The 12,710-nt window shown below is 39.0% G+C and overlaps 2 protein-coding genes across 4 annotated transcripts; both read right to left on the minus strand.

Moving 5' to 3' along the window:
• Positions 1 to 1,441: 1,441 nt before the first annotated feature.
• Positions 1,442 to 10,447, minus strand: LOC110060862 (uncharacterized). 3 transcript variants are annotated; one of them, XM_089298218.1, is made up of 3 exons: positions 10,165 to 10,447; positions 5,278 to 5,433; positions 1,442 to 3,487 (listed from the first exon to the last, which is right to left on the minus strand). In XM_089298218.1, the coding sequence occupies exons 2-3, from the start codon at positions 5,429 to 5,431 to the stop codon at positions 2,223 to 2,225; spliced, it is 1,419 nt and encodes a 472-aa protein (XP_089154344.1). In that variant the 5' UTR covers positions 5,432 to 5,433; positions 10,165 to 10,447; the 3' UTR covers positions 1,442 to 2,222. The 3 variants fall into 3 exon arrangements, with proteins under 3 accessions (XP_089154344.1, XP_089154343.1, XP_089154345.1); XM_089298217.1 differs by having other exon boundaries at positions 10,138 to 10,447; XM_089298219.1 differs by lacking the exon at positions 10,165 to 10,447 and having other exon boundaries at positions 5,278 to 5,581.
• Positions 5,666 to 8,548, minus strand: LOC149106523 (uncharacterized). Its single transcript, XM_089297363.1, has 2 exons — positions 8,527 to 8,548; positions 5,666 to 7,227 (listed from the first exon to the last, which is right to left on the minus strand). Exons 1-2 carry the CDS (start codon positions 8,546 to 8,548, stop codon positions 5,870 to 5,872), a joined length of 1,380 nt encoding a protein of 459 aa, XP_089153489.1. The 3' UTR covers positions 5,666 to 5,869.
• Positions 10,448 to 12,710: the final 2,263 nt, after the last annotated feature.

A 12,710-nucleotide genomic window follows, 5' to 3' on the forward strand; every position in this document is an offset into this window, starting at 1 on the left:
GAGCACACTGCTACGCTACTCACTATCTATCACAGATTAGTATAAATCTATTAGCGTTCTATCACGAATGCTGTTCTCTGATTGGCTACGCTACTCACTGCGCCCTCGTCAACTATTACGTGATAGAAATCGAGAGCGAATAATCTACTTGTTTAATAGATAGTGAATAGCGTAACCAATCAGGGAGCAGTATTCATGATACAACGCTAGTAGATTTATACTAAAAAACAATTTATGAGCTCGAGATTTCTATCTCGGGATAGTTGACGAGGGAGCAGCCCGAGTCACCTATCACGGATAGAAATCGAGAGCGAATAATCTAATTGTTTTAGGATAAATCTACTAGTCGTTCAACACTTAGTTTAAACCCTGTTCACAGACACTTCGAAAACGCCAAGAAGCGGCCGTCATTTTGTTAACAAGGGCACACTGCTACGCTATTCGCTATCTATCGCAGAATAGATAGTGAGTAGCGTAGCCAATCAGAGAACGGTATTCGTGATAGAACGCTGGTAGATTTATACTAAAACTCGATAGAAACACGGTACATTTCTTCTATTTCTTGATCAATTAAATGTCGGCTCCATTTATGCACCCGTATTTGATGGTATGGAAAAATGCAATATTTTGGTGTGCAGTGTTGGGATCTTTGCGCGCATGTACACAATTTGTGAATAAAAATCACGAAAGAATCTCAAGCGTACACATCCACTGCAGACACAGGAAAAAAAAAATAGCTCATTAAGGTTACTGTAGACCTTCAAAGGCCTATTTTGTCCAAAATTATATTTTCACATCGAATTCAAGATTTCTACTTTATCTGAAATTTCCCCCCCCCCGCCCCCCCCCCCCAAAAAAAATTTTAATTACGCGTACGAGTTGTCCACAAAAACGTAAATTTTTAAAACGAGTCAATGAATCGCAAACAAGCTCGTCTCCCTCTCTTGTCTTACCGGTCTCCGGCCAAAAGTAATTTTGTAAAACGACCCATCAGAAGGCCCAGGAGGGCGAAAAAACACCACACGAGTCGATTAACGTTTCATCTTACTTTAGTGGGATATTCAGACCGAGATGAAATTTCAGAGCTTTATTCATAACCCTCATAGATTCTACTTGTTTCATATTTAGCTCTTATTAACCGAGCAGGAGGTCTGTATGGGAGAATCTTGACCGAGGTAGTGAGTACAGGCCGAACGCAGTGGGGTCTGTACATACGACCGAGGTCAAGATTCTCCCATACAGACCGACGTAGGTCGGTTAATAAGATGTTTATTATATGGCAAAGAAGAAAACTTTAATTCGTTTAATGTAACTGGTTTGTACTAGCTGACATTTTGCTTGCGAACGGCGATGAGCTTAACTTAAACCTGCCGAGATTTGCTCGTCCTCTTCACTTTTTTTTTTTTTTTTTTTTTTTTTTTTTTTTTTTTTGTCATCAGGCTTTTTGGCACTTTCATAAATGATTGAGAAGAAAATAAAAGAAAATGGTGAACATTTTTTTATTTTAGTTTGCTACTTTTTCAACGCAAAATGAAACCGGTCTGGATGCCGGTCTAGATGGGAAAATCTAGACCGCGGTCAATATCGATTTCAGCCAATCAAATTCGTGAATTCGGTAGTTCCCAGTCCTTGTGAGACACAGCCATATAATAAAAACAATTATTAACCACGAACACATAGAGTGGTCTGCCTGTGGCTACTGTAGCCTCGTTGGTGGCATGGCCACGTTGACAGCCACTTCAGTGAGGTGCGAAAACTGTGGATTTCTTTCGAGGCCGAAAACAGTCAAGGTTTATTTTTGTGTGAATTGCCTCCTCATTCACCATTTTCCATTTCCCTTTTCTCATTCCCCATTCCCAATTCTCTATCTTAGTAACATTTCAACTCTAAAACCTGCTGCAAAAAATTAATTCTAGCCCAGTGACAGAATGCATAATAAAATTCCGACACCAACAAGAAAACAACTGAACGGAACAAAAACAATTTTCAGTCTCGTGATAAAGCAATTGAGTGCATACGTGAGATCGTCGATTCAAAGAGTCTGCGCTGAGTTACGTTAAAATCACATTTGTCGTTTGTTGTGATGTTCAAGTCAACGAAATTTCAATTTAATTTGAGTTTATCAAAATTGTGTCTTTCAATGGCTGACCTACAAGCTGGTATAACGGGAATGGTGAACTGCCCACCGCCTAATCTTAGATTTGAGATTGCCGGACTAGGCGCTAATTCGAGGAATTTCGGTGTTTCCAGAAATAGCCGTCAATCTGATGTATTGTGCGCAGGTTGGGCGTCATGCCCTTCCTTAATTGTTCCCCACAAACATCCTCGTAAATCGATGTTCCTTCTGAATGAAAAAATAACGCGGCTGCTGTTTTTCCAAATGTGCTCTTGGACAAAATAAGAAAATCACACTCAGACAATAAAAAATGATCCATTATAACACCAAACATGCCTTCTATCTTCTCCGAATTCGTCGTCTTGGTGAGTGAATTTATGTGCTGAGGAGTTATATTTAGCGTGACTGCATTTAAAGGGTAATTCTTAAGTGCGTATCGCTTAACTGCAGTATCATCTGTTGCTAGGAACCACTTAACTGGTTCCCTTACAGTGTCTGCTTTTCGCCTCGCGAGGGATTGGCCGAACACTCGCGCACAATTCATAAAACGCTTGAAGTCAATGTGGTTGTTTTTCAGCAAGCCTCTGTGTAAAGATATATCCCCCATTCTTATTTGAAGCCCGAGCTTAGGAGCCTGGCTTGCAAGACCGAGCGATCGTCTAGCAGCGTCAAGCCTGGTTTCCAGTTCGCGAGACTTCTGGAAGAGAAAATCAAAAGCACAACCTATGAGTGAGTATCGAGAGCGTTCCCTCCTGATTCCCAACTCGTCAACATTTTGTCCTAAAAAAGGATTTTCCAATAAGAAGTCTGCAAAATACCAATTTGACACCACTTTTTCAACAGGTCGGTCAAAATAAGCTTGAATGTTTGTCTGCAGAAGCCAGCTAACAAAATCTGTTTTCATTTCCCACTGATTGAGCACATCGTTCCTCCTCGTATTGAAGTGATTTTGCTTCCCCAAGAAATGTATTCTTGTGTCAAGATCTTTTATATTCTCTGTTGAATAGTTCCACTCGATCCCTTTTGGGACAAGGTAAGTATCCAAAGGCATTTCCTGGTCCCATTCAATTAACAACGCTCTTTGCGTTAAAATAGAAAGAAACAGAAGTGAGGCGATGCCCCCTAAGCGATTGCCATAACCTGCACATTTATAACTTTCCACAGTACAGCTAAAAACAATAAACCGTCGAGGCCGCCGCAATTGCAGAATATCTTTGTGAAGATTGGTGTAGTTAGCTTGCCATTCTTTGCCACAGATTCTATCTTTACGTTGCTCATAAGTCAACCTCTGGTTCCAAAGCCGTGAAAAATTCAGTTTACTAGCAAGTGGGTCTTTGGTAATAAATAATTGCCAAGGCCTCCACCAATTTCCTAGAGAATAAAAAAAGAGTGAAAAATAAACTGGATGATAACAATTATCTCTAATAGGCCAGTAAATTAAAGGTCTTCATCGCTAACACAATGTTTACCATAATCACTAAATTACGAGCCCCCTGCGCTAGTCTAATTTATAGCCTAGCGCGCGCTAGTTCTATCTAATTTTCCTATTGAGCCATCATGAACGAAGTGTCTATGTACGCACGGCCGTCCGCGTATAAGATGACGTATGCAGCAAAATTTCCGTCGAGTTTAGCGCAAGTTCTTTTTAACTTTCGGCAATGTGAAGATTATTCTAAAGAATTTTTCATCGACAATTTTAGAAACCAGGTTAAAGGTTTTCGCTCAACCATTCCTCAGCTGATTGTGACGTGTCAAGATCCTAATGACCTTTGTTTTTCTTCACCGTGCATTGTGAGAACTTTGAGGTCAATCACAAATAAAACATGTTTCAGCGCCCTAGTTGTTGTCGCCATGTTATAAAAGAATTGATGCACTTGAGAAGTTTGGAGAGCACTCAAGAAGCTAGAGTTGCTCGAGGCTGTCGCCTTGAGCAACTCTTACCCTTCTTTCGTACGCATGTTCTCCAAACTTCCCGCGTGCGTCCATTACTCGATATACGCACGCTAAGCATGAACCAATTCTTAATTAGAAAATTCTACTAGCATACTAATGCAAATGCTGCAATATGATTAGCTGAACTACTCGTATAATATTAAGCAATTAGATTATGAGCTCGAGATTTCTATAGCGTGATAACAGCCCTCGTCAACTATTACGCATAGAAATCGAGAGCGAATAATCTAATTGCTTTAGTATAAATCTACTAATCGTTCAAAACTTTATCTAAATTCCTTTCACAAGCACCTCGCCCCCAAGCCAAGGAAAAGACTCTGGGAACGAGGTTGATGAGAGCGCGCGCTAAGTAATGAAATGAACGATGATAGGGCAGATGGCTGTTGTTATAGCTCTGCCTGGATTTAACGATTTTGGACCTTCGGTGACCCTTATTTTTCTTTCAATGGATCATTTTCTCTGCTGATTTTCTTCGTTTAGCGAAAAAAATGAAGAAAAACTATCGACTAGAAGTTTGAATTTATTTCACAATGCACCATCGAATTCCGTTCTTATCAGTTCTTCGTTTATCTGTTCGGTAGTTTCTATTGCCTCTTGAAGGGTTAAGTTTTGTGAAAACGTTGGCAAAATATTTGGAATTATTTACGCAACAAACCCACTTCTGCAAAATATGACTAACATCGTTTGCCTTCGTGACTAACCTTCAATATTTTTAACTACAAACCCCTCAGTGTAGACCATGCTGAATTACGTACGCCAATTTTTCAAAATCAGGGTAGTTTTCCACACGCTTTATATCTGAAACGACGTCGGTGACCTCCATTTTTTTTTTTTGCATTTCTGACACAAGTAACTCGTTATCTGACTGCAGTAAAAATTTAAACAAAATCTATAAACTAGAAAATTTTCACGCGATCGTCCTTAAGATGCATGCTTCCAGATGGTGTGTACATTGTAAGTATATGGTATCCGTGGCAGTGAACGCATAACTCGGTCCATGTGATAAGAGAATGCTTTGGAAAACTAGGAACTCGACCGAAACAACTCAAAGAGTCAATAAAAACCCAGCAACAAATCCGAAATGAAAATGTAACACCGAACGAGAAAAACGTGACACACGAGCACGAAATAAGATAAAATGCGCAAGTTGGTATATACACCGCAGAGGCTAAAATCATGATTGCAATAGAGAAAGTTACTAAGTGTACCTGTAGATGACTTTATTCTGCTTATGAGGGAAGCAGTGTCTTTGTTTCGATGGAGAAGGATGTAAAATGCCAAAGTAAAAATCCCAAGGAACACAAACAGTGTTAGTCGCCTGTTCTTTCGTACACCCGTCAGCTGGAATCCGCTGCACCTCATCACTGTGTAAAACAATAAAAATGCAAGCAAGATATAAAATTCCCAACTATATTTATTCTTTGTAATAATGGGTAAAAAGATAATGGTAATGTTTTAAGAAATAGGTGTTGGGTCATTCGAAATATAATATTGAAATATTTTAGGTGTTTAAAAAAATGTTGCCTTTCTTATCGCGGTTGATGTATACGCAGGTGCTGCGTTTCCTAGGAACTAATTCTTCAGCGAAATATGTGTAAATTACTTGACTGTTAAAAACTGGTAAAAAAGGAAAGGAATTAAATGGTTGTCACTGGCTAAAAATATGGTTATCGGACGTTTCGGCCACTACTGTTGCCTTCTTCAGCAAAAGATGGAAAATGCAAATGTTCAACGGCGTCCTGCTCGAATATGTAATAGATGTGTGATAGAACTAAATGAGCAATAGTCTCTAGAGTATTCTTAATGAGTGTAAAAATTCTTAATGCCATTGTACACGTTCGGTAGCGCTATGTGTTCGTTTATAGCGTTCCTGACTCGCAAGGAATGCCAAGCTTCAAGAATTAGTCTTTGTTTCCATACTGATGATCTGTCGACAATTTCAACGTTCTCCAAATCTATTTGGTGACCGTTGAGCATATGGTGTTTGGCCAATGAAGAGTTTTTGTCCAATGTTGCTATAGCCTTTGCGTGTTCTTTCATACGTGTTTTTAACGCGCGTGATGACTGACCAACATAAACACAGTCACAATCTTTACATTTGATCTTGTAAACAATGCCTCTGGAAGCCTCTTTCTCGATCTTGTCTTTAGGTTTTTTGAGTATTTTCGAGATGGTACGAATAGGTTTATGGGCGACCTTGATATTGAAACCTCGAAGAACGTTTGCGACTCTTTCGGAAAAACCTTTGGCGTAGGGGAGGATGACAAAACCACGATGGTCGGTATCATTCGTTTCTTGTTGTCTACTCAGTTGGCGGCCATTGTGAATGAAATTCACAGGGTAGTTATTAGTGGCAAGGGCTTTCGTTACTCGTTTAGTTTCCCGTGAAACTTCCTCCTCCGTGGAAGGAATGTTCCTTGCGCGATCCATGAGAATGCGCACGACCGAGTGTTTATGCTGAGGATGGTGGTGTGATTTGAAATCAAGGTAACGGTCGGTGTTAGTAGTTTTCCTGTAAACAGACACAGCGATCGAGCCATCTTCTTGTCTGGTTGTTTTTGTGTCGAGAAAGGCAATGGAACCTTCTGATTCTATCTCGATTGTAAATTTGATGTGAGGGTTGATGGAACTGAGATGTGAGTGGAATTCATCTACGTGCTCTCTTTTAACACATACGTGGCTGTCATCTACGTATCTAAACCACCATTTAGGAGGGTTAGGGGTCGATGAGAGAGCCTTTTCTTCGACATGTTCCATGACGAGATTGGCCAAGATGGCGCTGACTGGGGATCCCATCGGACAACCGAAAATTTGTTGGTAATGGTTGCCTTGGAATATGAAGAAATTGTTGTCGAGGACAAACTGAAGAAGTGTCATGATATTTTGGATAGACAAGTTGGTTCTTTCCGGTAGTGATTGGTCAAAGTCCAGTCTCTCTTTAACCACTTCGATTGCTAGGTGGGTTGGAATGCAAGTAAACAGTGACACGACGTCAAAAGATACTAGAATCTCGTCGGGATCTACTGACAAGGTGCGGATCTTTTCGACGAAAGATGCACTGTTTTTAACTGTGTATTCATTATTCTGAAGTGGCGACAAGATGTTGGCGAGGTATTTGGATAGTTCATATGTGGGAGATCCAATGGCGACGACAAAACCTACCACAAGATAACAGACAAAAGAAGGAACCCAACATCGAGCACCGAAAAATCCCTCAAATTCCCTCAAAGTTTCCTAGGAACTAGTTCTTCAGTGAAATATGAGTAAATTACTTGACCGTTGTTAAACTGGAAATGGTGCCATGTAATCTAACTATTTTGAAAATGTAGTATCTACTTAAATAATTTGTTAGCCGATTTTTGGTAGGATGCCTTGGTACATTGATGTTCTGCGAGCAGCGTTGCTGTACTACATGTTTTCGGTTCAGCTGCGTTGTCCAGGTCCGTTGTCCAGCAACTCGTTTGTTTACTCGCGGGTGTCGATCCAGAAAATGAAATAAAAATTGAAATGTAGATTTTGGAAGCGCTCTTTTTGGAATTAGTCTCCTGTCCAATTTTTCAGTCAAACCTTGCCCTTTTTACTAACCTTTTCAAGGAGTTTGATAGCGATGTTTAATTAATTTATTCCTAGTTCACAACTCGACCCAAATAAAGAAAAGATTCCTAACAATAGCAGCGGCATCTCGTTAGAGGATGTTTGTACCAAGAGCACGTCCAGTTAATGAGATGGATAGTTTTAACTGGAAATCCCGCCCACGAAGCTGGGAGTTTGCAAACCTATTTCTTGTAACACTTATGTTGTATGAAATATTTAACAACAACTTTTATCTTTTAACTTAGTGTTATCCTAAACTTTTAATCGGTAAGAACCAAGATTGTAACTTTTATATTGCTCACGTTACCTTATTTAGGTCAACCACTTAAGAAAGTCGGTTAAAATCAAGGTAGAAAATGTTTTAGTCAACCTCGATAACCTCGAAGGAAAATATGCTAAGTAGCTTGGTGGGCAGTCGCAATAGAACCGTATTCGAACTCATCAATAGTGGAAATAAAAAGAGAAGCAACCAAACAAAGAGTGTTGGAGTGATCGGCTGATTTCCCCAAAGGTCGCTTCAACAACTGTTACCAACTTCACAGGAATTGTAGCTAATTTTCTAGGATTAGAAGAAAATAAATAACTCATCGCTATACTTTAAAAACGCTAAACGATAAAGTTAAAAAAAAAAAAGGTTTCCACGTTAGAAAGCCGGAGTTCTCCGTAAGTAATTCGTAAATGGGTTTAAACACTTTTTCTTAGTAAAATCCACCTTGTTGAAATAGCAACTGAGAGATGTGAATATGCATGGCAGGAGAAACAGGGGAAAATAAGATGTTAGAAATGTCCGCTATTATAAGTTCGGTTTCTGAAATAACGCGCGCATCAAGAAAAGAATAAGACAAAGTCGTCCCTAAATATACCTTGTTTAAATACTGTGAGCATTTCTGAAACCTCTTTTACGGCAATGATTTGACAACGGATTCCGTTTTTCGTCCATTGTACAGTTGCTTTGGTCCGTTTCAGATGGCGGCAGTATTTTCACCCAGGGGATGGTGCTCCCTTGTATGACGGCTCTATATGTACGTGTGGCCCCAAAGGGTATGATTTTCAGCCGTTTTAGTCAGAAAGGACGGTAGGGTATCGATTTTGGCTATTTTGGTATCGAATAGGTGTTTTCACTCTCTAGTCTTGAATTGGGTATGTGTTCTAGAGGAATCGAGCTATCCTACCTCATAAAAGCATATAAACATTGCATTTAGTCTAACATTGGTCTGAAGTAGGAACTAATTATAAGGCAGGTCTGAACAGGGTATTGATTTAAGGGTCAGGTCTTATATGGGGTATCGAATTTTTGGTCAGGCCATAAATAGGCTAGGGAATATCGTAGAGTTTGGTCTTAAGAATGGTAAGAGTTCTGGCAAGCTGGTCGCACACCCCTACCCAATTTTTCTACGAGTACCACCTCCCGGGGGGTTTTCACCATAAGTGGCATACTTGCCGCCGAAACCACCAGAAAGAATCACCGGCACACGGCTTCAGGGTTTGCATTTATGCCTGACGGTGACAATATACCGCAACAGATGAATATTTATATTTTATATTTTACTTAATTAGCCACTCCCTATTGGGACTTTTCAGGACCAATGTAAGCAAACAATGATAAATAAATATTCAAATAAACATAACTAGGTTAAGAATCCCAACTGGCGGGAGGAGACCAGTTGGCTATTTACAAGCGCAGCCGATAAGTTGAACTCGGGGCTACCGAGAACAACATCAGCCAGCGGTCAGAACGGGATTTGAACCCGGGACCTACGGATTTCAAATCCGGCGCTCTAACCACTTGGCCACGCTGCCTCCAGTCAATCGGTGGTATTATTGTTCAGATGGCGCCAATGGAGAGCAAGAAACCGTAACTGTTAACCGGTTTAAAAATTACTTCAAACTTAAGTAGCTGAATAGCAAATTATGACGTTTCATTTTTTGCTCAACGTTATCGTTCAGCTTTCTTTAACAAAACGAAACGAATCGTTAATAGCCTACCTCAATGCTTCAAAATACGTGAGTTCAAAAAGTCAATGGTTTAACGATGATTTTGGGTTTAACGTAGTCGCTAAATGATCAGAGACGATCAATCTGTCTTAGACTTCCTACCACACATGCATATTATTCATAATCATTGCCAGTACATTTTCAAACCCAATTTTGATAGCCAATTTTCAATAACTAATGAAGTCCACATGGTCGAAAGTGTATCACTGAATATATAACGCTACTAAAAATATTTGCCATAAATGAGGTTATTCGATATCAGCTTTTTCGCTGAAAAACTAGGCTGGGAAAAGTATCACATTAGCTTGGTTCTCTGTTACATTTCAATCACGACAAAATAGCCCATATTATAAATTTACCGGTATTAAAATGATACAAGGAAGACGAACTGGCTCACTTCAGTTGGATTATTGAGAAATTATATGATTGAATTTCTTATTTGAGACATGACTGGACGAAAAACGACTCGTTTTACTAACCTTCAAGTTTTCAAGGAGTAGACTTACCAGGCAAGGTTAACAATTACTATTTCAATCTGTAGAAAATAAGAAATGAAGAAATGAATTCCTAACAGCTGGATCGCATGTCTCAGTTTATATTCTCGGACAAACTTATTAATAATTCATCAAGTTTAAACAAAGGAAATCATGATCTTCGCGTTGTTTGGATAATTGATCCTAATATTTTAGCATACATAGATTTTTACGATTTTTTTCATCTGTTTTTTCCTCAGGTTTAGTTTCGATTGAGAAGATGTATTAAACACTCAAGACAGTTTTTGAGCACATTTCCCAACACCTCGAAGTTCGTCAAAAATACTCTGCTACGCGTCGTATTTTCAACTCTCTTCTCGGTGTTTGGAAATGTAGTCAAACACGGTCTGTTTTGATTCAAATACTACATCTTGTCGGTGGATAAAAGATTTTTTAAAAAGAATTATGCATGATACAATATGACGCATACTGTAAAACAATAAAAATGCAAGCAAGATATAAATTCCCAACCATATTTATTCGTTGTGATAATGGGTAAAAAGTTAATGGTAATGTTCTGAGAAATAGCTGTTGGGTCATTCGAAATATAATATTGGAATATTTTAGGTGTTTAAAAAATGTTGCCTTTTCTTACCGTTGTTGTTGTGTACGCAGGTGCTGCGTTTCCTAGGAACTAGTTCTTCAGTGAAATATGAGTAAATTACTTGACCGTTGTTAAACTGGAAATGGTGCCATGTAATCTAACTATTTTGAAAATGTAGTGTCTACTTCAATAATTTGTAGCCGATTCTTGGTAGGATGCCTTGGTACATTCATGTTCTGCGAGCACCGTTGCTGCACTGCATGTTTTCGGTTTAGCTACGTTGTCCAGCAACTCGTTTGTTTACTCGCGGGTGTCGATCGAGAAAATGAAGTAAAAATTGAAATCTGGATTTTGGAAGCGCTCTTTTTGGAATTAGCCGCGTTAGACTCCTTAACTTATTTTCAGTCTCCTGTCCAATTTTTCAGTCAAACCTTGCCCTTTTTACTGACCTTTTCAAGGAGTTTGATAACGATGTTTAAATTAATTTATTCCTAATTTACACTTCTACCCAAATAAAGAAAAGATTCCTAACAATAGCAGCGGCACCTCATTAGAGGATGTTTGTACCAAGAGCACGTCCAGTTAATGAGATGGATAGTTTTAACTGGAAATCCCGCCCACGAAGCTGGGAGTTTGCAAACCTATTTCTTGTAACACTTATGTTGTATCAAATATTTAACAACAACTTTTATCTTTTAACATAGTGTTATCCTAAACTTTTAATCGGTAAGAACCAAGATTGTAACTTTTATATTGCTCACGTTACCTTATTTAGGTCAACCACTTAAGAAAGTCGGTTAAAATCAAGGTAGAAAATGTTTTAGTCAACCTCGATAACCTCGAAGGAAAATATGCTAAGTAGCTTGGTGCGCAGTCGCAATAGAATTTTATTCGAACTGCGCATGGCATTACGTTAGCCTAATTGACAGATTGACATTGATTTGATGGATGACGTGGTTGTTCCTTTAAAGGAACGTGACGAGTTAGCTCCTAGTAGTTGTGGTAATTGCTGTAACCAGTCAAGAGCAACAAGTAGGAGAACGTTGTTGGTATTGTACCGAAGTCATCAATAGTGGGAATAAAAAGAGAAGCAACCAAACAAAGAGTGTTGGAGTGATCAGCTAATTTCCCCAAAGGTCGCTTCAACAACAATCATTCATGCATGGTCTCAGGACCACCCGTCATTGACTTAAATATTAAACGCTTCAATCAGTAACAAAGCGGACAATAATCGCAATGGAAAGTTCTTGCTTGGAATCTTGGCACACCATGACAACCCCAATGCGGCCAGTAACTTTTGTACACCCCCAGGACAATTCAACATTCTTTTTAACAAAACTTTCCATAATATTGTCTATTGCGTCCATTTCATCGCACTATATTTGAGAATTCTCAGTGCATTTTTCATTTCACCCGTTGAAGACCACAGTTTAGGCAGTCGAAAGCTTGGGGCTTTTTTTAATATTTTTAGCCAGACAATGTTTTCTTTTTTTTAAATTTAACTAAATGGAAGTAAACTAACTATTTCTTCGCAACAAAGCGTAAGGGTAACAACGAGGAAGCAACCTTTGATTAATAGCATGTGGTTTATACCTAAATAAATACAACACTTTGCATATGCTTTAAGGTCATTTATAAGTTTAGTGCAGAATAAATCTCTGGTTACTTGACTATTATTTCACGAGCGCGCGTTGGATATGAGATGGTAGATATATGCGCCTCGTTGGCTATGATCATCTCACATCCAACAAGCGCGAGTGGAATCATTGTTTTATGAAAAACTCCCAAATCTAGAAAACTAAAATAAAATAAAAACAAAAACGCCTCAAACATCGCGCATACTCTTATCATATTTGTAGAGCATGGTATAATCACTCGAACCCCATGATGGCTAAGCCGATGAAAACTCTCGAATGGCATTATCCAATGATCCAGTTTTTAATAAAGTCGAAATAGACCTATAACTTCAAGTCTA

Source organism: Orbicella faveolata, unplaced genomic scaffold, assembly GCF_042242905.1.
Source record: "Orbicella faveolata isolate gen_17 unplaced genomic scaffold, um_ofav_v1 contig_3, whole genome shotgun sequence".
In the NCBI taxonomy this organism is placed as follows: Eukaryota; Metazoa; Cnidaria; class Anthozoa; order Scleractinia; family Merulinidae; genus Orbicella; species Orbicella faveolata.

What these genes read in the sequence shown, in the direction of transcription:
- LOC110060862 (XM_089298218.1), bottom strand. Translation starts at nt 5,431, where the DNA reads ATGAGGTGCAGCGGATTCCAGCTGACGGGTGTACGAAAGAACAGGCGA. An exon ending in CAGAATAAAGTCATCTACAG is followed by an intron (nt 3,488 to 5,277) that starts GTACACTTAGTA and finishes TTTATTCTCTAG; the next exon opens with GAAATTGGTGGAGGCCTTGG.
- LOC149106523 (XM_089297363.1), bottom strand. Translation starts at nt 8,548, where the DNA reads ATGCTCACAGTATTTAAACAAG. An exon ending in GCTCACAGTATTTAAACAAG is followed by an intron (nt 7,228 to 8,526) that starts GTATATTTAGGG and finishes ATCTTGTGGTAG; the next exon opens with GTTTTGTCGTCGCCATTGGA.